The 26,068-nt window shown below is 40.3% G+C and overlaps 1 protein-coding gene across 1 annotated transcript; it reads left to right on the forward strand.

The window, feature by feature from the left end:
* The first annotated feature begins 6,469 nt into the window (after positions 1-6,469).
* LOC112564934 (calcitonin gene-related peptide type 1 receptor-like) lies at positions 6,470-25,966 on the forward strand. The gene is made up of 12 exons (XM_025240090.1): positions 6,470-6,923; positions 14,689-15,443; positions 16,508-16,605; positions 18,644-18,735; positions 19,492-19,636; positions 21,268-21,418; positions 22,757-22,817; positions 23,228-23,294; positions 23,599-23,681; positions 24,234-24,372; positions 24,982-25,024; positions 25,217-25,966. Exons 2-12 carry the CDS (start codon positions 14,942-14,944, stop codon positions 25,474-25,476), a joined length of 1,641 nt encoding a protein of 546 aa, XP_025095875.1. The 5' UTR covers positions 6,470-6,923; positions 14,689-14,941; the 3' UTR covers positions 25,477-25,966.
* The last annotated feature ends 102 nt before the right edge of the window (positions 25,967-26,068 follow it).

Raw genomic sequence — 26,068 nt, forward strand, 5'->3', positions numbered from 1 at the left:
GCTGTAAAAGTAGTTCTTGAGGATAGGTTGATAGCAGGTGTAGATATCAATAGAACAATTCATCATAATAAAGTCAAATACTTGTAAAGAATTTCAGGACATATGTTATTATCTGGAACTGGTTGTCTCCCAGTCTTCTCTTTAGCCTGACTTTTTTGAAGAAAAGATTTGGTCCACAATCATTATCTCCCATTTTCATATATCCACTCTTGCTCTTGCCACCCATTGTGTCGACCAGATGAATGGCAGATAACGGGTTGAGACTGTAAATATTTCCTAAATATCTTTATGTGAGGACTTCCATCAGCCATCTGCTTGTCGATAAACACAACCATCTTGTGATGGACGTCTACACCTCCCTGACCCCACTTCTGTATGTCTACCTTTTCATGTGTGTGGATCTGTGCTAGTCATGCTAAGTAGTTCTGGTGCTGACACACGTGTGGAGCACCATGGTGTTATTTGCTGGCATTTCGTTTTCTAAAAGCTTTGGTCTTGGTTTCCGAGTGTCCGTATCACTTGCTGCTTGGCGAGACTCGCTTTGTTTGCACTCGATTCTGTGGCGCTCTCCCCTCCCCTCGTCCTGCTGAGACTTGGCGCCCGCAGACTACGTGAAAAGAATAAGTTGGAACCGTGCACTTTGACCTTCCTGGAATAGCATAGTCAAGTCTTGATCCCCCTTAATGAGAATGGCGACGAGAAGTTTGTTATTGAGCAGAAGCAACACGGATGCTGACTTGTTTGTCCAAGACAATAACCTCAGCCAATCAACGATCACGACAATGCGTCATTCACGGTTTAGCCAATCAGACGGCCAACCTTTCTGTACTTGTATGCATTCTGCATCTAAATAGATAGACATATAAACTCATTAAAACGGAAACTGAACAGAATCAAACATACAACTCCTTCACCCAAAGTTTTATTCATCTATCTTTCATTTACGCCACAGATATCGTCTCCAATATTCTCCAATCGCTCTTCTTGTTTACAGTTGGTGCCAAACTGCGTCGCTAAGCTCTCCATAATTGTTTTCTTCGTGTTACAAATGAATTTTTTTTTTTTCGTCTTAGGAAGTCAATTTTGATACCCGGATGTCGGAGAAGGTTATGGTTCTTGAAGAAAAATGTCTAAAACTGATGAAAGGTCACGGAGTTCAGCTACTGGATGGTGTGCTGGACCTGTCGTGAGTGGCCAAGTGACGGTTGCAGGAGTTAGTTGACACGTGCGTCACTGCGGTCTTCACAGCGACTGTCTCTCTCCTCACAAAACTTCCCGCTCCCTCGGGGCAGCAATGGCCGTCTGCACGTCCTCCTCAATAAGACAGGAAGCGACGCCGCGCGCCCCCTAGCGAGGAACGGGTGGTAAGCTATGATCGACCTGAACAATACCAAGTCCTAGAAAAAAATTGAAGATAGGACCAGGCAATTCGTTACGATAAGCAGCCACACCCTGTGGGATTAGGAATAAACGGACGAGTCCAGGCAGGGCAAACAATATTCCTGTAACGACAACATTTCAGACAACGAGACTTTGTGTTTGGCAAGGCATTACCGAGACTTCGGGTGGTTTGTAGTACACTAAACGTATTTTTGGAGATTGTTTGTCTTCGAATTATGAGTGTTCAGATCCTCGACAAATTTTGTTGGAGACAGTCGGAGATAAAGGTAGAATGGGAGAAGATGATTATCAGGATGTTGAACACGTCGCTGCTGGTCCGTCAGCAACTTGCAGTCGAGAGAAAGTTTATTTAACCAAGAGTAATTCTGTCACCCTGTCTAGTAGCAATTTCTTCGCATTGTTTCGTCTACTGTATTTCTTAAAGAAACTTAAGGATAAAAAACTTTTCAAGATTTTCTTGCTATTTATATTCGTGTATCTAAAAACTATTATCATTAAAAAAAGTTGGAATGATTCACCGATTCGCACGTCCATGTTTAAACCGGAAAATACCTTTAAACTGCTGCTTTTGTTAAAGGTAATCAGAACTATAAATAAATAACAAAAGTAAATAAATGAGTCAGAAGAATATAGTTGAAGAAATAATAAAATTCTGCCTCTGTGTCCACCAAACTGTTCACTTAAGAGGTACACCAAGAGATTTTTTAATCCTGGTAAAAAAAAAACAAGCAAGAGGTTATCTCGATGGCAAGCAGCCAGCTCTGTAAACATTTGTTAGATGTCTAGAAAGAAAAGCGTGCCCGAGACGAGTTTTGACCCAAAGCATCAGATCCTCATGGTATTGGTGACCCTCGAGCCAAGGGACCGCCCGCAAACAAGGGATGATTGCTAAGAATAAATACAGGAGAAACAATAATCATCACAAGCCACACGCGATGGATGACCTCTCCAACCTTGACCCCTGGAAAGTCCTAACACTCCCCCGCCATGGCATGACCCCACTGCCAGAACATGTCGGCACTAAGCGAATATCAATATGAGAAGAGAAGATGAAAGGAATATTTCGGATGAGATCTTTCAGACCATGCTTCTCTACCAGTCCGCCGTCTGCTGTGTCCCACGTTCAGTCTTCAGAGAAATGGAGACAAAGACAGGAGAGGAGCAATGATGGTGTCGATGGAGACATGCCAGATGGTGGCCTTCATTTCAGGACGACTCGATGGCAAGCAGACTCCATCCTCGGCTTTTCTACTCATCGCCAGATGAGGGACATTGGCCATCAGCTTAATCACACACGAGTCCATAACCAAAACAAGGACAAGAAAGACAGAAAAAACAAATATATAAATCCAAGACCCGGGCTTAACCAAAGAATGTGCAATATGTGTTCGCAATATCCTGTCTGTCATCTGGACATTCTAGACACCTCGAGGCCATGCTGTCTCAGTGTTCTGTTTGTCAGGCAAAAAATAAACGCCTTCATAATCAGGGTACCGACATTTGCATGATGTATTTTCTATTCCAGCCCCATTCCCTGGGGTTTCTAGTTTGTTGTTTTCTTAAGATGAACGCCCGCAAGGTCAGAGTAACTCTCAGTCCGACATTTCTGCGGGACACAAAGAAGCTTTTCCTTTTATTTTTCAAGTTGTCAGAGCATACATGTATAATCACTGCAAATTTACCAGCGCTAGGGTTAACATGTTATAGAATGTTTTTTTTAAAAAAAGTCTTGTTTGTTTGAAAATCGTGACCAGAAATTCTCAGGTGAGATCAGTCTCTTGTCATTATGTTAACACTCACTTGGTATTCGCTCTTAGTATCACAAAGTAAGGATCATTTACATTAATCAGTCAGCTGATGGAGAAGTTTTTCTTTACCCATTTCAGGTCCCTCCATTCTCGAATTCGCTTTAACCTTTGTTACTATACCCCCGTCGGTGTATTAGATTTGTGAACAGAACTTTTTCTCCTAGGGCGATCGTTAATTTGATTGAAAAATCCGAGTAAGGCAGAACCTGAAGCAAACGAAATTTTCCGCCAGAGAAAAAAATAAATGAAGTAAAAATACACTCAGTGTCCATTCAGCTCAGGGAAGAGTAAGAACTGAAAGAAGGACGGATAAAACCTTGGGCACAGGTGCACAGTAACAATATTGTTTTCAAGATACGAGTTATGTCTACTTTATGTCTAGTTGTAATTCGTTCAAAAAATAACAGAGTTATGTCTGCAAAATAATAATAACCGAACTTTTTGCGGAGGGATGGGCTGTAATACTTTTGTCAATCACTTATAATCACTAAAGGATATATTACACATTTAGGCGTTTACTTCATTGTGTTGTCAAGGATATTGAAAAATTTGTATTATTGAATTAATCTGACCGAGCTGTTGTGATTGGGAGAGAGATTGGGGAAAATTCTCCATTTTCCAACACACCGTAAATTATTTTATTTTATTTTGAGCAACACTATATGTCTAAAGAGTAATAGTTTGATAGAAGGGTGTTGCTTGTGGGGTTGTTTTGTCAATTGGTGTGGTTTTTGTTTTGACTGAAAATAAATAGCAAAAATTGCTTGGAACTACACTACCAAAGCCATTTTGGTCCGCGGTGTCAGGAGTTGGTCATGAAAGATTTTATGGTTCTTTTTCCATTGTTCACACCGTTCTGTCACCCATTTTTTCATGCTTTGTAATTCTTTTATAATGAGACATGCAGTTAGTTGGTTAGAAAATACGATTGACTAGATAAGGTATGGTCGTTGGAGTCCCACAGGCGGCTAAGTGGCTGCATTACCTTCTGATTTTTTTTGTGGTAATTTTTTAATGGTTTACCTGAAAAGCCTTGATCAAGAAATTATTGTACTACTTGATCACAAGTATGAGTTTTGTTTATTTCCTTCTGGTTATGAGGAAATGTGCAATTTGTGTGGTCATGTGACTACCGCCTGACATTGGCTTAGAAAACAAGACATGTGTGGTGTTGGAAAGGACCTGCAAAATAAAAGGAATGTAGTTTTTTTTTTCAGTGACCATAAATGAGACTTTTTGTCTAAAGATGCTATTTTTCTTTGCTTTTTTTAATTTTCTTCGGTTGGTAACCAGCTAAAGTGTTTATGTGGGATTTCTTGTTTATTATTCCCACCCAGTTCAAAGAACAGATTCTATAGATTCCTTAACGGCCATGTGGTAGTTTGTTAAGATACATCTTTAGTTAAAATACAAACATAATAAAGAAACTAAATGTCAGCCATTACCTTTGATCAAACAGTTTATTTTTACTGGCTGTGATAGACTGACAGTCATAAACACACAAGTGCCAATAACTCAGTAGTTTTCCTTCCATGTTTTTCAACGAGCGAAGCACACACTGGGAAGTGACAGGCACAGAACGGTCCAAATGCTTCCCTTAACCGTCACAAACAGAGACAAATATTTTCACATCACGGTTATTTAAATATTTTCTGATACTTTCATCTATCAAGTCTCTGAAAAAAAAATCAAGGGTGTGAAGTTTCACATCAACTTGACAAAATATCTCCATCGTCTCCTCCTGAATCTGAGAGTGCCATATCAGTTTTCAAACAGGAATAGTCGGACCAGAGTAAAAGGATCAAATAATTAAACAAACCATGGAGTAGAGAAAGAAAGAGAGAGAGAGAGTATACTCACCAGGCACTCAAAAGCATGTTTTATTCTAATACCCAAAATCGTCCTCAAAGACACTTCTAAAGACACATTTTCTCTCTTCTATTCGTCATTGACCATTTTGTTTGAGAAGACATGGACTCTATTTTTCCGACCTACCGATGCCCGCAGACGATTACCAGTCTCAGACGAAAGGAGGATCTGATGTGCAGGATGGAAGGTTTGCCGAGGGCGAAGACGTGCCATTTGCAACCCAACCACGTGACATTAGACAGCAGCGACAGTGTCACACACTGACAATAATTCTTCATGAAGACTGTCGCAGAGAGAGGTCGCAACACTTGCCGAAATGTTGTCCTTGTCTGACTCTCACTCTCACATATAGACATGCCGGGGGGAGTGGAGGAGAGAAGCCCTTGTAAATGGAGCTTCGGTTGATTCGAATCGAAGATCGATTATCTTTTTTTATATTTTTTTAATTTTTCTCCAGTGGAAGAGAAAACGCGCAGTGAAACGAAAGAATAAACCGTGACAACCACTCCATATCGAGAGAAAGAAAAATACGGATAAAGGAGGTTGAGAGACTCGGTTTTAGGACTAGCGGATGACAGATAAGCGAACAGGAAGACAGATGAGATGAAAATCTGAAAGAATAGGAGAAAGAGGAAAAGGAGACAGAAAAAGAGATAAAGAAAGACGGACTCACAAAAAAAGAAAGCACCTCTACTAACAATCCCATGCAAAAAGCTCTTGTCTACATCACAGTACCCTTCACCTACCCTCACTTACCCTTTATGTCCTCTACAACATCTTTCTTCCACACAACAGACCTCGTCTGCAATTGTCTCCAATCGCTCTTCTCTTCACAATCTGTTCCAAACATTTGCAGTCAACTCCTGAAGAAGTCATCTGGGACACTGCAATTCATCAAAGCAGACAGGTCCTTGGCAGCTTTCTGGAGGCGAAGACACCAAAAGAAAGAGCGATGATCCAGCAGGACAATGAAGTCTGATTGGTACCACGCACAAGTCGAAGAATGGAAGCATCAGGGTCAAACCTCGCTCCCCGCGCTCTGAGCAAGTTTGGGTTTTGTGATGAAGACTTTGCAAATAGGTAATGGAAATATTTCTTTGTACACACATTGAAAGAAATAAACTTTTTTTAAAAGAAAAAATGTTTATATTACTGCGTTTTTTGAATTTTATTCAGGCTGCATGGCTGTTAACTTGAGAAGATTTACTCAGGTGATTTTCCCTCTCTCTCTCTTTCTTTCTCTCTTTCTTTCTCTCTCAGCTCTTAAAGTCAATCACTCCACATCCCTTTGTACTTAGTACATCTACAAATCTGTCATTATCTACCAACCCACGTTGCTACCCCTATCTACCTCTACTACCAGTCCTTTGCCGATGTTTGTGAAATATGAAAGAGGTCTCTGCTAAGGATGGAGTAGACGGAATAAAGAGCAAGGAGAAACACATCCTCCCTTCCCCTCGCCCTCTCCACCCTTCTCGGGTGTGTGGCGGTGTGTAGAGGCTACAGTGACACGAGTCACGTGACAAGAGACTCAGGCTCGCCGAGCTTTAAGGTTGCGCCCGCCCACACTTCACGCACCCAACATCGATCACCAAAGTCAAGGAGGAGACGAAGAAGTCTTCTTGAAAGCAGTTCTGTAACTTCAGGAGTTTTCATCTCCCCCTCCTCTCTCTCTCCCTCTCTTCCTTTCTCTCTCTAGCAGAACGAACATCGTTTTTTTTTTCACCCGGTGTCTTTTAAATCGCGTGCCATGCCCAGTCTTTCCTGAGGACGACGACGAGGCAGAAGGATGCTAAAATCTTCCCTCACCTTTCACATCTGATGAAAGGAGCGCTGGCAAGAAGTGTGAGTAATATTTCTGGTCTGAATATTGTCGTCAGGGTGTGCACGTGCCCCTCGGCAGCGACTAATGGTCGGTCATGTCTGGTCTTTGTGAGGATCAGCCTGGGGGGGGACTTAGGGTGGCGGTAATTAGCAGAGCCGTTAGGTGTCGTGGGGAGTAAAACTTAGGTCTTGTCAAAGTATACTTCGTTTATGTACTTTGATAATATCTCTTGATGGAAGTCTTCCTTCTTTCTCTCTTGCTTGAGAGTCTTGGGAGGAATGAATGATTTGGGCAACTCATACGATTTACCGCAATTCCTGTTAAATATGATTACAAAAATATATATATAATTTCACATCAGAAATTGTACTAACCGTTGCGTGCTTTACATAAAAGGTTTGCTCTTATTTTATAAGAATATATAATATTATACATTTATTATTTATATATATACACGCACGTGGTTGTGAGCTCCCATCCGTGCGTCTGAGAGCGAAAAAGAGTAAAATAGAAGAACATTTTCTTGCTTTCTAAATCTCAGATACATGATATCAGTCAACGAAATGTTTTATTACTGCTTCTAATATAATTGCTAATGACACAAAAGATATTTTTGGATGAGTTAGTTTTGAATATTGTAATTTTCTCGTGATTTATTACTTGAAAAAGACTTTGTGTTTTGCAAACACTGAATCTCCAGTTTTTGGCAGCAGTCTTTTTATCTCACATCATCACAATCCTTTATCTTTGTCTTTTTCATTGTGATCAGCCTTCTTCCATATTGCTTCTTCGTGTTTTTTTTCCTCTGTCTTAAATTTTCTTATTTATTTATGCTTTTTCCTATTTCCATTTTTCTTTGCCGACATTCTACTCCTGTCCGAGTAAAGCCATGTTCGAGTTGAACATAACTCATTCCTGTTTTTCTTTAGATAAACAAAACATTTAAATAAAATAGCAAAGATGATAATACTACTGAATGCGTGATTTGGAAACTAAAACATCGATTCAAGATTCAACCTGTGTGCTCACGCAGATGTCCAGTGCTTTGACAAACTCAAAGAGAGGAAATGTTATTCTCTGAATGCCGGCCAATGTTCATTATATGAACAAAGAAATAAATATGAGATGTTTCCTTCATAAATTTGAAAGTGAAATAATTGTTTTCTCGACACTTTGTCATATTGTTTAAACATAGAGGCAAGGGACACATGATGGCAGAACGAGCACTCCACTCTCTTCCTACACTAGGAGATAATAAATCCTTTTGAGAAAAAAAACAATAAAAACCTGAAGCAATTGTCAGTTATTGTGCTTCTTACTTAAAAACATTTTGTTAGCTTTCCTAAAAATGAAAAAAATAATTAATTTAGTGTGACAAGTTGTTTTGAGGACGTTGTCTGTTTGGTTGCATGTTCTTCTTATTGTCCTTTTTTTTTAAATTTCATTTTCATGAGTTTTGGATCAAAAAACTTGTTACTTTCTTAATATGTTTTTACAGTCAATATGATTTCGTTTTCATTTGATACAAGAAAAATATTTACAAGGCTTCCACTTCATCTAAAATTTTATAACTCACAACAAAAAAATCCATGTGCCGCTTGCTCTTCAACTTTTAAAAGCGAATACAAAGATGATGTTTCGTTGATGAAACTTTAATAATAAAATATTTTTTTAGTATATTAAGTACTCTGGTGGTGGTATTTAGATCGCGGGTTCGCCAGACCTTGGAGACATTCCTGTACCTGTGATATTTCAGACGGTAGCCTCGACTTGCTGATTGACTTAATTCTGTCTTGGGGCATGATGACAAGCAAAGCATAGCAAACAGACTTCCTGTGTTAAAAACTGTCAGAAGGACGTGGTGCGGTGACAAATTGACTGCCTCCCAGGTTTTGCCCATCATCGAATGAATTCTCGTAGGGAGCTTGACTGGAAATTACGAAAGTGCGAAATAAAACCAAATACCTAAACGTCCAAAAATTAGAAGAGAAAGAAAAAGCAAGAAGAGGGTGTGTTGAAAATCAGCTCACTGTCACTCAGAATCACACACACACTTAGGCATGTCATGAATGAATTTATTTATTTTCTTTATACTCTTTATATGATGAGCTGTTGTGGTGTATAATCAACCGTTTATAAATGTTTTATTGTATGTAAGCATTCGGTTATACATGGATATATATCGTGTAAGTAACAGTTTATAAACACGCCCTTGTCCATCCTCTGTTGTCAACAAGTGGAGGTCTGTAGATGATGTGACTGAACCTCGACACTCGTCCTTCTATCGTCGTAAGTGCTCGATGTTTCAGAGAAGCTCTTCATCAGTCGGTGTGTCCATCTCAACAGCTTTATGTTCCGATGCTGGAGTCCGGCTCTTCATTCCGCTTGGCTGGTGCAACTATAGACATCTCTTGTGGCCTGTTTTATTGGCCACTTTCTTGCTCCCATTTCTGGGTAGGCAACGCAGCACACAGACCATCAACGATATCAGAAAATAGAGGACAGGGTTTGTGGAAGGGAGGCAAGATATGAGTCTCATGAAAGCTATTTTGAAATTGCAGGCCACTGGAGAACAACATCATAATCAAGCATGCACAGAGTATAAACAGACCTGTATACATCGGATGCAGTTGTTTGAGACAATTGCCATGCATTCGTACTTTGGTATTCCATATTAAGCCAGTAACCATCCTAATCATCACATGCAAGGGATTCGGTAACTACAAGAATGGAAATATAAGCTTTTGTTGGATCGGGAGCAGGCATGAATTGCAAACCCGATGCAGCCTCCAGATGTGCCATCGAGAAAATAATAGAGGCGATGTGAGATTACTGTGGAAGCTTCCAGATGAAGAATACATATTTCAAAACAACCAGAACAGAACCAGTGAGCATTCAAACCTACCAGTCCTACATGAAGAGGTCGAAAGAATGGTCAGCAATCTTGAGGGATGAAAGTCACCTGCTTCTACTAAACAGTTGGGAAAAAAGGAGCAGGAACAAAAGAATGAGGTGGATGAGGCTCAGCAGCAGCAAATGCCCTAATAATGCAGGTTTTTCGGTGATGTCAGATGATTTAGGGATGACACCTACTGCGGTGATGGCAGTGGTTGTGATGATGAGAACAATCAACCTGTTAGCGAGGCAGCGCTCATGGCTCTGGTCATCGAGACATGTGATGATGACTGTAGATAAATGTAGAACTACTGACATGGTAACACTGTGGGAACCGAGAGATCATTATTAGAAACGTAATAGAAAACATTCGATATTATTTCTAATTGTTTCTGTTGTTTATTTTCATTACCATTTCACGCTTATTTATATTCTCTCTCTCTCTCTCATACACAGCCTATGCAAAAACCTGCAAAACATTATTGCTCAATTGTCAATCAGCAAACTCTTAAAACGTAGTATGAAAAGCGTTAAATACTTGCTGGATTCTAAAGCAATGTAAAGACAGTATTTTAAAAATATTTACAGCCAATCAAAGAAACGATCCCGGAAGAGTGAGATTTCAGTGCCGGCTAATGATCCAGATGAAGGACATTTCCTTCTTCTCCTAAACACTTAAAAAAATAAACCCTGCAAGTGAATTTGAAAAAAAGGCTTTCTTTCAACTTGAAAAGAAAATAACAGCAAGTTGAAGCGAATATCACGTGCTGTTTATAGAGCACGAGCACGAGCACGAGCAAGATTTATTTACTGAAGCAGAATAATGAAGGATTTCTTTGCTTCATTGAAGCCAACGACGCCTCGCATCGCTCGTCAAGAAATGAACTGATAATTGAGTTAGCGATTGGGTAGACAGGCGGGTGTTAGCGAGCTCATGAAAGTGTGGGTGGAATTGAGTAAATGAGTATATCCGACCAACCAACCGGCCAGGCAGGTCTTTCCTGTCTGTCATGTTCTTTCCGATACTAATTTTTGAGAAAAAAAATTATGTTGTTATTTATTTGATCTTCCCGAGAGTTTCCAGGTTTTGAACTGTCCAAAGTTAGCTTAGCATCAGTCTTTTTATACCAAACTGCCAACGGGAAACAACTGCATTGATTAAATTTGTGTAAAATGTGAATCTCAAGGCTCAATTAGCTACAGAAAGAAATTTTTAAGGTTTTCCTTATTTCGAAAGTGTCTCCTAATGATTGTGCCCAAAGAACGACAGAGGGAAAGAATGTTGACCAGATGTGGGAAATATGTTAAATCAGGTAAATCATTCATAATAACTGTACTAGTGTTGGCAACATCATGACTCGACGGACTCTCGTTATTCTTGTAGAAAGATGGGACCTTGTCTGGTTTACGGTTATTATCCTCTTTGAAAAAATGGGACCTTGTCTGTTGTAAAGCGGTCTGGCTGTATTATCCTTCTAAAAAATGTAGGATCTTGTCTGTTGACGAACGGTCTGGCAGTATTATCCTCTTTGAAAAATAGGACTTGGTGTGTTGAGAAGCTGCCGACCGTTCTCCTCCTACCAAGATGGAATCCTGTCTGTTGACCACCGCTGATTACAAGTGAACCACTCTCAGTTTACACTAGCCACTAGTCAATGTTTAGCAAGCTAAGTAACAAATTCATCTTTCAGTGTAGGCATAGTGGATGTTCATCTCTAAAGGTCTGAAAAAAATAATCAACCACTCTCATACTCGCTTTATGTTCGTGCGGAGGTCACACAATCTACCACAATCTCAGAGGTCACATCATTTGTGTTTTTTTCTTGTCACTACCGCCATTTTTTTTAGCGGGGAAGGAAGGACTGGTAATGACTTTCTTCCCTCGGGTCGATACCCTGAGCTCATTGAATTATTTTGTTTTGTTTTTATGTAAGAGAATGATGCCACTTTATTTATTATCTTACTAAAGGAAGTAGAAGAAGAAAAGAAAACTGTCATGTTTCTAACGGTTTATACAATTCTGAGTTGTTCATAAAATTGTAGTCAACGTACTACCAAAAGAAGGGAAACATTTAGTTTAAAGCAGCAGATACTAGTGAACTTGTGTGAAAGTTTCTAAAATGTCTTGGTAAAGAAGATCTGGCGATTTTTACTTGCTGCACGTGCTCCTCCGGCTCTTCACACAAACCACTAAGGACAGTGCAAGGGGAAAACACAACATCTGAGATAGGAATGAAGGAACAGACACATGGAAAAAGGGAAGCACACTGAGCGAATGTGACACCACTCTAATCAAAAGTTAGAAACGGAATTCTTTATGGGTAACGCACATGATGCAGAGTGATTTCACTCTTTTAAATCCAGGATTAACAGTAAAATTTTCCCCTAAAAGTCATACAAGAAAATAAAGAACAAAAATCAAAGATGGCCTACTTTATCATATTTTTAATATTTCTCAAGTTAATTCCGTCTCTTTGGATATTTTACGTTTCTTGATGTGATGAGGAATTTATTAACAACATTGAGTTTTACTAACACATGAAGTAGGTTTATGGTGTTTAAATGAATAAAATTTTTAGAGATTTCAGCGACTACAAAATTTCAAAAATGATATGCGATGCAGAAAATAAATCCACAGAGAAGGCCATTATGTAAGGAGATATCCACCTTCAAAACAATCAAACCAAGGAAATAACAGAGAAAGCACACATCAAGTTCCAGTCCACACATGCTGAGTTTCAAACATCAAAGATGGAGTCCATCCACCTCCAGTCATCATAACACTTTAGAACATCGTCGGCGACTCTGGACGAAAGTCGATTTCCGCAGCAAGCGCCGCGAGTGGCGGAGCGAGAGAACTCTTGAAGGACAAGAGACTGGGGTCTGGGGTCTGGGGTCCTCACAGACCGACTCCACCCGTCTGCCATTAGTGCCCTGACAGTCCACGAAAGAGGGATCGCCGACTTTCTGATCGGCTTGGCTGTCTGGACCATCGAACTGAGAACGTACATCGAGAGGGAGGAGAGAACGAGAGAGAGAAAAGAATGAGTGTCTAAGGGAGCTAAACGAAAGATAAGTCAGGTAGTCTATGATCGAGTGACCACGTGATAGCTTTGAGGACAAGACAGTGGGTAAGATATCCAATTTATTAAAATCAAGATAAATACCAATCTTGTTGCCAGGAATTGCAATTTTTCTCTCTGAACCAGAAACAGGGAAACCATTTTACTTATTCGTTTCTCTTCGGGACTTTATTTACTAAATTTAATTTATTTACTAATTTCAAAGTTAATTTTAATTTTAGGCAAGTAATATGGTGAAACTTTGATTGAGGACTGATGGTCGCAGAAGGAGGCTTCAATGACTACATAAAAGTGAGAACATTTTGTGTCTGGTAGCCAAGCCAGTGTTTCCATAATGACCAGCCGAAACTAGTCCCAGCTTTTTTCTTCACTCTCCATCTCCTTTCGCACATTCCTGACAGTCAGGTTCCAGAAATAAGGGGAGGAACTTCCGTGACCGGGAATTACCTCCCGTCGCTCTGATCGCCGATCCCTTTTATGTCTGGGCGGACTTACAGCGACATTCTGTTCTTGGTTTGTAATGAGGCTAGTTTGTCACTGAGATGTTTTCAACCAAAAACGAGCGCTGGGGAGAAAAGTGATGCTGCCTTTGACATCTCGATACGGCCAAGACCTAGAAAGCAACCTATCCAGAACGAGTAAACAGCTAAAGAGATTTCTTTCCCGTAACCTTTAACCCCCGATGTTTTTATTGTCCTCGTAAAGATGTACTTTACTTGAAAGGACGGCAGCTATTCATTGAATTTGTAAGAAATCTTGTTTATTTCCGTCTGTACATTTCCTTAAATAAACTTGTTTTATTGACACTTTTTCAGCTTGCTGTGCTGTCATTAAGCAGTTCACACTCTCTCATGTACACGTTGGTTCCTTTTAACTCGAGCTAGAAAAAAGTAAAGCATTACGGGAAAGTGCGATGGAGGAAAATTAAAAGAATGTTGCAGAAAGTGTGCTTCATGGAAATGCACTCATTAGCTCTGATCTCAAGTACACGGATGTGGAAAACTGTTTGATGTAGATAAAAAAAAACTTTTTTTCAATGTAAGGCACGGGATAAAACATCTCAAGCAGCTTTCCCGTGTGAAAAAAAAACCACGAAAGAAAACAGATAACTCGATGGGATTGGAAACACATGACAGAGACGACAGGACAGTCTGAAATGTCAGTCGTGCGATCGATGATGATGATGATTGATTGATGATTGATGATGATTGATTGATTATTGGTTGATTGATGATGATGATGATGATGATGATGATGATGATGATGATGATGATGATGATGATGATGATGATGATGATGATGATGGCTTGTTTTCTAAGACGTTTATAAGAGCACCAGGACTGTTTCAATTTCAAAGTAAATCACGAGAGTGTCTGGACAGAGCATGTTTCACACTCGTCACTCTGGCCAGTGGATGATGAACACACCGCCCTCACTCCTTCTATTTCCTACTCGCGAGGGTTTCTGAGAACTATGAATGAAGTTTGTCTTTATTTTGTCGCCGGCTTTCTTAATGTTATTTATTTCGACACTGAAAATCCACAAATAAAGCAAAATGATGAGTAGCTGACAGTTCTCTAATCCATTCTTTTGCGACAACGGAATGCAGCAGGATTTGCACCATGTAAAAGCTTGAATAATCAGAGTACAATCCTGTCACAATTGAGCTGTAACCTGTGTTCTACCTAAACGTTTCTTAATTATTCGATGATTTTTGCTTTTTAAAGTTTTTTGGGAAAAAATTGTATATGCATAATGATTCATAAAAACACATTTTAATCAATCACTCGTTTCTAATTATTTGCAGGTCTCAATCTTTGCTTGATTGAGCAAAGACCACCGAAGTTCCATTCAAAAATGAAAACAACCAGGGAAGTAGAACAATTTAAGTAGAAAATCTCATTATCAGTCTCTTAGCAGAAGTTTACAAAGATTTACAATCCAAGGACGGCAAGGCGCTGCAAAGATCATTCAAAAAAAAAAGGGTTAAGAGAGAGAGAAAGAGGGAAGAAGAAATTCCAGATGTAGAAAGGTGGAGCTTCACTTCTGGAAGTCGTGCCATGGAGTTGTGCCGAGATCGTTTCGGGTACTTTGCCGCCGGAGTGTTTCAGATATGGACCTGCTCTCAGTGTTACAAGTACCTCTTCCCCAACATCACAGTGGTGGACAGCAGCAACTCGTCCTCATCCACCCTGCCCACCTTGCACATTACTTCACCCAACGGGGAGGAAGTGCAGCCCAGCTGGTCCAACGTCTCCGCCATCGACAGAGTCTGCTCCTGGATGGACCGACACAGCTGCGAGCGATGGAAGGATTGTTGCACAGCTGCCATAGCCTGCTGCAACCAGCAGCTCCAGCAGTCACGAGAAACTGCGAGAATCCCGCGACACAACGGAAGCCTTGACCTCACGTGGGGCGTGACCTGGTCAGGTGCGCAGGAGGCTAGAGGTCAGAGGTACTGCCCTCGCACCTGGGATGGCTTCAGCTGCTTCGAACACACGCTGGCAAACACTACAGCAAGTGTCACGTGTCCGTCGTTTATAGAGCAGAATGATGCGACAGGTAGGTACTGAGGGGTGGTGTGAGATTTTAACTTACTAAACATATTGTAAGGAATGCAAATATTGCTCAGCGATGCTAATGTAGTTGAAAGTTGTCCAGTTAATAAAATTTCTTAGATGGAAACATAATTTTTACAACAAAGGTCATAACAAGAGACAAAGTGTCGACGAGAATATCAATGAAAAAAATTCAGAGGATTTTTTTATTATTATTTTCGAATATTTCCAACAGACATTGCGGACATTTTGCATGGTGGGGCGTTGCTGTGCGAATTGTAGACTTGTAAATCACGGATGTCCTCCCGTCTTCACAACAATCAGGCTCGGCATTACACGGCATCGAGTTGATTTTGTCTTGGGTGCCGCTAATCTCGCTGCCTGCACGTGCCTCACGTGCACTCCCTCTCAGACAGCTCGCCATGTCGTGGCAGGCCCTACGTCTGCGTGCTTCCCTGACCATAGTTCCCCCAGTTCCACGAGGACCTGTTAAGGAAGGTGTTTACTCGCATCAGCTGCGTAGTCTCGGGGTTTGGAGAAGGAGAAAATCCATAAAGTCTGCATCCCATCCGATGGAGTCCGGCTTTCGGCGAAATGTCTGCACATTCTGATGGATTCTGATGGTTTTACTTCTAAGCCTTGCGCTCCTTCGTTTAGGAATGCAACATAAAAAGTCGAATACACATCCTCCAATTATTGAAACTGTTTTCACACTTTAATGTAGATGTATGCATGTATATGTATTTGCCTACATCATGACAATTGATATTGGGAGTCGACCGATTAAAATTATCAAGACTATTCAGAATACAATTATTTATATATATATATATAGAATGATTAAAACGCAGGTTGACAAATAAGTTGCACAATTTCTGACACCTGTTCCATTGAATTGCTGCAGCTTGTGAAATTTTGTGATGTGGAATTGTCAAGTGATGTGTGCACTAGAGAGTTTCGGCGAACCGGAGTTTGCTGGTGTTAAAATGTCATGAGATGACATGAAGGAAGGATGTTAAGTCGGAACGAAATATTGAAATAGATGATTAAGATTTATTTATTCTTCAGCTGTCGGCGTTCGCATCTGTACTGAAAATGGAACTTGGTGGACGGACCCTCAGACTGGACAGGAGTGGACCGACTACACGAGCTGCGTCCCCATGCAGGTAATCATGAAAACACACACACACACACGCACACACACACACACAGACTCGCATATATACATGTATATATCTCACAACACATTCACATACACACATATCTAATTTCATATTGCACTTTCGCATGCACGCAGACAAGCATTTGAAATATTGTTATCCTGGTCGGATACCAGTCTTCACAATGCTTATCTGTTAGTCTGCGTGTCCCTGGTACCTACTGCAAGTGTCTAGTGTCTGGATGGTGAGACTGAGCGACTGTAAGAGTAGACACGTCTATGGCTCGCTAATGTTAACCGGGCCTGTAGAGATTTTCAAAGGCCGTGCACCAGACAGAAATACTTAAGAGCTTGCCAGTCGCAATTAGCTGGATGTAGTAAAGGAAGAAAACAGACCCTAGAAGAAAGAAGAACGAAGAAAGAGGAAGATTATAAATAGAAGTAGTGGTAGAAAAAAAACGAAATGAAAAGCAAAAGGTTACTGAAGAGAAAATGTCGGATTAAAAGGAAAGCGTAGTGAAGAAGAAATATTGGATGGAAAGGAAATGCTACTGTCTAAAAACAGGAGAGAAGGGAAGAAAAAATGTTTAAAAGGAAAGCTAATCAGGCAGAGACAGTGTGTTTCACTTTGCTGATTCTCTAATATTGATGGACAACCATGCACGTTCACTGCACGATTGTTGTCAATGTAGCTTCTAATCAAGACTTTAAGTCTTTTAAATTGGTAGTTGCCATGATGGAATCTTTCACACCACCTGTAAGACATCCTGTCTAAATGGCATCAACCACCTTTGCGGCACAAATCTTTCATGCCATGATGCTGTTATTATGGACAGGAAGTCCAAGTCCAGGACTTTTTTGATGTCTTCAGGCTGTTGAGGGCAATGAATCACGCCACCAGAAGCTGACAAACATTACAGAGTTTGGTCAATGGCGGGCAAGTTGATGTAGCTGAAACTGTTTCTTGCTCTGACAAGTTGCAGATGGGGATTGGAGATGGGTCATCATCAGAAGGGGGGAGGAAACTGGTGTTTTACGCCGAGCCAGCAGCTAAGACTGGGCAAAGTAGCCAGCCCCGTTAACAATTCAGAAGAACAAGAAGAAGAAGAAGATGATGATGATTATTATTGTAATCTCACAATCAGTAAACACACTTTTCACATCCTCAGTCCTTGACGATTTCCTTTCAAAATAGACACAATGACTACACATGACATTAAATTATAAAGAGAATAACAAGACAAGAAGCAAGCGGGAGATTAGGTGTCTGTATGTTTGAGATGTTGAAGAATGTTATATTTCCCCCTTTACCACTCTTCAAGATGCGAGATGATTTCATGTGAGCTGAGAGGATCATGGAGCCAGTTGTGGACATTCATCTGCCTTTTATCGTCGGCTGTGTGCTCCCAAGTATTGGCCTTCAGACAGGAAACATATCCAAACAACTACAGATAAATGTTGTCTCTCCATGACTTGTTCCCGTTGTAAAATAATGTATAATGTCAAACACGTGCAATGTTTCATGTTCCAATGAAGTCATCCCTTAATTTGTTGTGGAGAAAAAAATGTATATTTCTTTCTTCTCAAGTAAAAACTACTTTTTGTTTGTTTGCTTGTTTTTTGTTGGTTTCTTTTTGTTTTTTGTTGGTTTCTGTTTGTTTGTTTGTTTGTTTGTTTGTTTGTTTGTTTGTTTGTTTGTTTGATTTAACTAGGCTGTTTGTGAATTGTGTTCAGAGAATGAAGTGTTTTCTTCTGTCGACAATAATTCTCTTCATTTAGACTAGACACAGTACACACCCTACAGTCGCATGCACATTAAAATCACGAGCTCTACAAAATATCAGGTAAACTATTTTTAATCTTGAAAGTGTGGATAGTAAATACACGTGCTATGAAATTTAAAAAGGACGAAGAATACAGGGAAAGTGTAGGTACAAAAAAGTGATCACTCAAAAGTTGTTCTAGGATCCAGAAATATGAAACATTTTTGTATCCTGTCTGTAATCCAATCCCAATTTGAGACTGCGAGATGCTCCATGTTTCAGGGTTACCATCTGTTGTACCTCGTGGGTGTGGCCTGCAACAGCATCAGCCTCTTCCTCGTCATCCCCGCCTGTGTCATCTTCATCTGCTTCAGGTAGGAAACTTTATCCTTTATAACAAAGTCTTCCTGAATAGTCTCATGTCTCGAACACACTTTGATACATGCATATTTGCGCTACTTTCTGTCTATATATGTATATATTTTCTTTGTAAATGTCTGACCAAAGGCAGCCCCCTGATAGTTAAGCAAAACAGATATTTCCCTGTCTTAACGAAGCTAATATGTCGTGTTTTGCGAAGAAAGTCAAACGCTTCCTAACGGCACCAGAAACCCTCACAGAACTCTTTTAAAGCTCCAAAGATTTCAAGATTCAAAGCTTGATGCCAGCTAGTCTCCCCGTGAAAGAAAAATAATAGCAGCGCTGTAAGAATCTATCCCATAAATGCGGATGCTGATTATGGCTCTCACCAGAATGTCTTGGGAGTAATCTGAGCTCACGCTTGTAATGCCCCTTGCTGATTTGTCTCCCTTCTCACGTCATGGCGGTCTTAATAATGCCCGGATGCTATTTACTCACAGCCCCAGCATTGTGTGGTGTACCCCGGTGGCTGTGTAAACCCAGGGAGAGAGAGAAAGATGAAAAAACATTGTGATGCATATACGAATATATGTGTATTTTGTGTGTGTGTGTGTGTGTGTGTGTGTGTGTGTGTGTGTGTGTGTGTGTGTGTGTGTGTGTGTGTGTGTGTGTGTGTGTGTGTGTGTGTGTGTTCGTGTGTGTGTTTGTGTGTGTGTGTTCGTGGACTTGCTCTTTGCATATTTGCTCATGTGAGTTGTATATTTGTGTAGGTCACTTCGCAGACAGCATCGCATCAGGATTCACCTCAACCTTTTCCTCGCTTTCCTCATCACCTACGGCTCTCTCCTCCTGTGGGAAAATGTTGTTTACAAAGATCGACTCTTGAACGACAAACCCATCATGCATCAAGACACTGTAAGGCAAACCAGAAGACATTGAAATCTCTTGTTAATGTCGGGCTATTTTTTTGTTAGGAATTCTGGTCATAAAGAACACGTTAGCGCTAATGACTATTTTCTGGATGCTGCTTTCTTTCCATCCCTTCTCCTTCTCTCATCTTTCTTTTATTTTTGAGTCTTGGTTTCCAATTTTACTCGATGGCTGGAATCGATTCAATCCTAGTTTAATTGGAACTGCTTAGCCTAGTCATTTCTCCGCCCATAATCAAATTCCATGAAAACGAAGATTGCTATTTGAACACTGTCTCCGATCTCACAGGGTGCACAAAATGTTTTGCTAGCTTCTTCGTTTTTAACGACCTCATCGTCTGTGGCCGATGAAAAGTAACACTGACGGGGCTTTAATAACGGCTAAACCCATGGATTTCGTCGAGTGAATCATGTTTTTCTTGCCTGGGTGACTTTTTGTCGACCATCTAGTCACGTGATCTCTTCTTAACTTGATGCCAGGCGCTTCCAAAGTAAGTGTGGCAGTGCCACTGCTTGGACAACCGGAGATGAAACAGGATGATGTACCGGTCCATATTTATTGGTTTGTCATACCTTTTGATTGAATTGCAGTAAGCTATCTCTACGGTCGCCTGTATTAAATATTTCATCAGAAAAATGACAGAATGAGGTCACAGGCTGAAATTCCTGTAGAACCATTTCGCATCGTGCGGAGGTTGTATTTTCTGATACAATCTGACTGCTTTTCCTATCAAACCTGGATTTAAGAGCCCGCTATTTATACATTTCAATGCATTGTATTGTCATCGAGCCCGATGTGGAATTCATGAGGTTATTTTTTTTTTAAATCATGAATCGACTAAATAAACTAACCCACTGGTTACACACTCTCCAATGAAAATAGTAAAAAAATGATTTCATCTTTCCTATTTTGATTTTTTTCTTCCACTTATAAAGAGAACCAATTTGGTATTAGTAGATTTATATGTTATTTATTTTGTAACATTTTCAGTGTCAGAAGCAACTCAAATTGTCTTACAAAATACAGTTATGATAGATGAATGAACACTAAACGAAGGAGTGTATTTCCGCTGGAATAATGCCATCTAATCAACCTCAATAATGTCAGCATTTAGCTGAGGGCCATCTATCCGAAATAAGAGATCGAAAAAAGTATACCCTGCATTTAAGAATGAAGCCCCAAGTAAGAAAAACAAGCACTAGCAGTATTTTATACATCTGTCATAGCAAGACAAGTGATTTAGGTAATAATTCGACTATCTCGTGAATCAACCTGCTATGTGGTGGATCCTGTTTATATTTCCAAGACTATACTCTGAAAGGCAGTTAGCTGTTGAAAGATGGGGAATGGATAAATCATCATGGTCGAACAACAAAACAAAGTCCCTTCCTCCTCCCTTCTCCCACATCCCTCCAAGATCCTCTTCTCCCACAGTGACAGATGGAAGCACTGTCCCCTCCAACAGCAACAACAAAAAGAAAAGATAGTTTTTATTGCTATTTTACCGTCAATTATCATATGGTTTCAAAATCTTTTTTTTCTAAATTTGTCTGAATAATGAAACTTTAATGCTACTCTGATGGATGTTCATACCCCAGTCACACTCGGTGTTGCAGGTTCCGTGCAAAATCTTGTATGTCATCACGCGCTACGCCTGGCTGGTGGCCTTCTTCTGGATGTTTCTCGAAGGTTTCTATCTTTATCGCCTAATCAGCAATGCCTTCCAAACGCCGAAGACAATAAGACCATACTACCTTTTCGGCTGGGGTCAGTATATTTAATATTTACACGCCTCCCTCCCTACACACACGTCTAGCGAAAAACATGTTTTTACTTTGTCTTTCTCCCACCAGAAGCACCACCATTCGGATACATTATAACTGCTACACCTACTACTACCAGCAGTTTACTATTTGTATATTTATTCTGTGTGAGAATAGTGTTTTTCTGGAACATCCGATTTGGACATGATAATGGCCACGCGCGCGCGTAAACGTAAGAGTAAGAGGAGTGTATCGCTGCGCGGAGACCGACAAACCAACGAACACAATAATAAATCACTCGCGTACACTTACACCAACATTCCAACCTATACAAGATTCACCAGCATCTCACTCCAGGAAAACTTGAAAGGCAAACAACTTTTGATGGAATGGCGCTGTGTGTAGAGACCAGTCTGCCCGAGGTCCGACTCATCGCCGTCCATTATGTGCGCGTCTGGACGTGAGTAGAACTATTTCCTTGTTAGCCACATCCGCGTGAAAATGAATCCCTGGTGCAGTCACACGAAAGGCAAGGTTACGGCTCTCTTTGAGTCCCTCCAAACATTGTAGGTTAGACTGACATGGTGTAAGTGCTTTGTAATTATGTAACCAACCATCTCCCTCGCTCCTCTACCCGGATGTGTGCCTGCGTGGACAAATGTGTTTTTAATACTCTTATAAATCCTTGTCTATATATATATTGTGGCTGTCAGTAGCCATTCCACATCGCATTTGCTCGGAGGCTGTAGGAAAGTGGGAGGCGAGAGACATTTTATTGTGAATGGGAGGCAGATAGGAATGGCAATGATGCCTGCCACCAGACGACTTGCTCGTTTGTTCTCTCCTTATTCTTCCCCATTTCTGTATTTGGCTTACTCACCCCCCTTAAGTGATGATGTGTCCTAATTAGCACTGAACACTAGATGTATGTAAAAATTAATTCCGCATAGTATTTTCTTTTATTCTGTTTGGAGCCACTGGAGAGATAAACAGGAAAAATAAACATTGTAGCACCATGCACTGACATAGTCCATGACCAAATCATAGAAGTGTGTATACACATAACATCAGTTTGATGAAGATGTCCCAAGGTGTGGACTTACACAGGTTTAATTACTGTCCTCCACCCCTAAACCCACCCATTCTCTCAAACACGCGCGGGTGGACACACAAATATATATATACCATCGCATTCTCTTTTATTTACAAAATGAATGTTTTCCCGTTGGTGTGTGTGTTTGTGTATGCCAATCTTCCATTCTGTGTAGTTGGTAAATGTGTAGACACAGGTATGTCCAAGCGCGAGATTTTGATCCTCAGACCTGTCGACGTTTGCTTGCAGGTGGCGCTGCTGCCCCCGTGACCACCTACACCGCTGTCCGCGTGTATCGCCAAGACGACAGGTAAAGCTCGCTGAGCCGAGACTAATGGATGGATCATGCCTAGCTCTGCTTGAAGCCGACTGAATGCCATATTGAAACTCCCTAGGGGATGCTGTCTCCATATTTCATATGCACTGCAAAGTTTTTTGGTTGTTTTTATAGTGAAAAAAAAACTTTCATTCTATTCACTCGCTCAATATTTTGTCCTGCTCTGATTTCCAAACTGAAAAGGTAGGTGTCCGTCGGTTTATGCTCCATGCTGGTATATATGATACTAGGAGTGAAAAAATGGCGGCATGATGGCTTCAGCAAGCTCCACCTGGTAGTTTTAGATTAGGGATAAAATTATTTTTAAACTATTTACTCCTGCTGTGAAAATTAACAATTAAGAAAATTAAGATCATTTCACCTTTTTTTTCGAACTATTGCAGGTGCTGGATATTTCATGCAGGTTCCCTAGAATGGTTAATTTATGGACCGGAACTGATGTGCATCATCGTAAGTACAAATAGCTCAATACTCACTATTTCTTTTATTTAAATAACACTAAGAAATCAACAACTAGCAGCAAACATAATGAACTCTTGTTCTATTCTTGTTGTTTTTGTTTTTCTGTACATCTTACATTTTCCGTCTTACACATGAAGTGATGATATAGAATGTAGTTGTTTGTTAAAAAAAGAAGGTGAGGCCATACTGTATATTCTTTATTTTAATTTGGAATTTTAATTTTCAGTTTTCTGTCTGCAGTGGAGTGAAACTCAAATTTCACATGTCCTTTATGTTTTATTATTTGTTGAAGGCAAATGTATTCTTCTTTGTTGGAATAATGAGAATACTTGTCACGGAAATCCAGTCTCATCCAAATGAACCTAGCAATTACAGGTAGGAGACATGTGCACGTGAAGTCTCAAAGTACAATAAACAATTAACACTGACAGCGAAGAAATTCATTTCGTTTTTGCAATCTTCTTACAATCATGTGTATACACACACACTCACCTTTGCCTAAGCAAGCACACTCACACACACACACACACACTTCATGCGAGTGTTTTCTTTTTCATTTTATATTACCTTCTGTTGGCTAATGTGATAAAAAGTTTCTTTTAAAAACCTTTCTTTGAGCTTGTCTTTGGAGTAAACATTGTTGAATATTCTGGAACGCCACTAATATGGCTGCCAGCGTTGCTGGGACGCGTTAGTATGGTTGTCAACGTTGCTAGGGTGACATTAATATGTCTGCCAGCCATGGCTTTAGATACTCTTGACACACAGACATCACAGCAGCTGGTCTGTGGCGATAAGTTATATTTTGGAAAGGGTTGCATATTGAACAGTGTAGAACAACTTTTCCTATAATACTTAAGTGTGTTATACACGAATATATTTAAATATTTAAAAGACATGAAAACTTAACATTCACTTTTTCAACAGGCGTGCAATCAAAGCCACCTTCATCCTGGTTCCGTTGTTTGGCCTGCAACTGTTCCTCGTAGCATACAGCCCTGGGGCCAATCACCCTGTGGCCCACATCACTCATGAAATCGTCGCCAAAATTGTGAGCAGCTCACAGGTTCGTCTGGGATGTGCATCCCACCTCACTCTTATACACAGTAAACTAATTGTAAACATCTTCCTTCATTTTTAAATGATATTTGCATGCACTTTCACCAGTTTGAGATCCACAGCCACAACCAGAGTATATGCAACAAAAATGATTTACTTTAGACTTACAAGACTTAAGTTAAGTCCGACTTTGTCATGCAAGTCGTCTCCGTGCTGTGGGGCGACATCGGGTGTTAGTCGCCACAAGGCTCAAGGGAGGCACAGGGGAGATGAATCCCTCCATAGGCGCATATCTTTCTCATCAGGCAGACAGGCGGAGTCCCACAACAAGCTCAAGTGCTGCTTACACAATTCCTTCTTGCGAAATAATAAAGCTATAAATAATTATAGAGATTTCTGGTTGAATATTTGCATCAACGGTCATGAAATTATGTATTGACTATTATATGTTATGTATGAAAGCCAAGCTATGTTTTTGCTTTGAAAGATTTAATCAAATGATATATTTCATTTCAAGTGGTCATGGTTTTAAAAGCAGACGACAGGAAAATTACTTGAATACTAAAACATTCTTGATGTGAAAAAAAATTATTTTTCTTTTCTTTTCTTTCTGCAGGGTGCTGTCGTAGCTGTCATCTTTTGCTACTGCAAACAGCGAAGTATGATTTTTTTAAGTTTTTAATTTGGTAAATTTTGTTAAAAAGTTAAAGTGTAGTCATTTGCAACACGTTGTATGAGAGAGAGAGATGGGAGAATTGGTGGATGTCTTATACTCATGCGATTACTCTTTAAGAAAAAACCCGACACTCAACTTTTGAATTTAACCCGGGTACATACTTTACATCATCAAGGTACACGCCCACTTCCGCAGCACCCTGACCAGCAGGAGTCGCCAGCATCCAAACGGCGACATACGCAGTGTCACCATCAGCACCCACACCACGATGGTGGATACAGCCAGGGGAAGCTACTCTGCAGGCAAGCGCAAGTGCAAGAAGTCATCTGCCCCTACTCTAGATCGCCGACACCGGACCAGCTACATCGCTCTCAATGCTTGGAGTGCAAGTGGACTACAGACCACTGGGGAAGCTCTTCCTTGAAGCTAATCTGAAGCTTTGCCCTTTGATCACTCATCTTGTCTTGCTAGAGTTATCTCCGCTCAGTAGCGGAAGTGCTAAGATTTCAACAAGACAGGTTCTCGCAAAGAAATGCTCTTTTTGTGAGCCAGCTCCTTTACATTCAGTTCAAAATCATGAAGGTACTCAAAGACTGTGTCCATTTGTTCGTCATGCCAGTTGATTGTATATTTTTTCTGAAATTGTATTAACATATTAACATCAAGACATGGACCTTAATTTCTTGTTTGTTTCCCAAATATCAGACTGAGAAAATGGTCTGTGCTTATTACTTTATTGTGGTGAAGAATTTCTCTTGAGGTTGTCATGAAAAACATTGTATCAAAGTTGTTCTGACTCCTTTGAACACCAAACTAGCGTTGGCAACATCCGGGACACTTAGTTGCTTCTTTGTTGTTCATCCACAGCTCTCGATGTCAGATGTTTAGTGGTTACAGACAAGTGAATAAAGTAGTACCACATCAACGAGATCTTGCAGATGAAAGAAGGAAATTTTGTTTGTAGCAAAGCCAAGTATATTCTACATTAGCAAGTGGTGAAAGAAGTGGACTTTTGTTTGTTTATTTT

This window comes from Pomacea canaliculata, linkage group LG5 (assembly GCF_003073045.1).
Source record: "Pomacea canaliculata isolate SZHN2017 linkage group LG5, ASM307304v1, whole genome shotgun sequence".
NCBI lineage: Eukaryota > Metazoa > Mollusca > Gastropoda > Architaenioglossa > Ampullariidae > Pomacea > Pomacea canaliculata.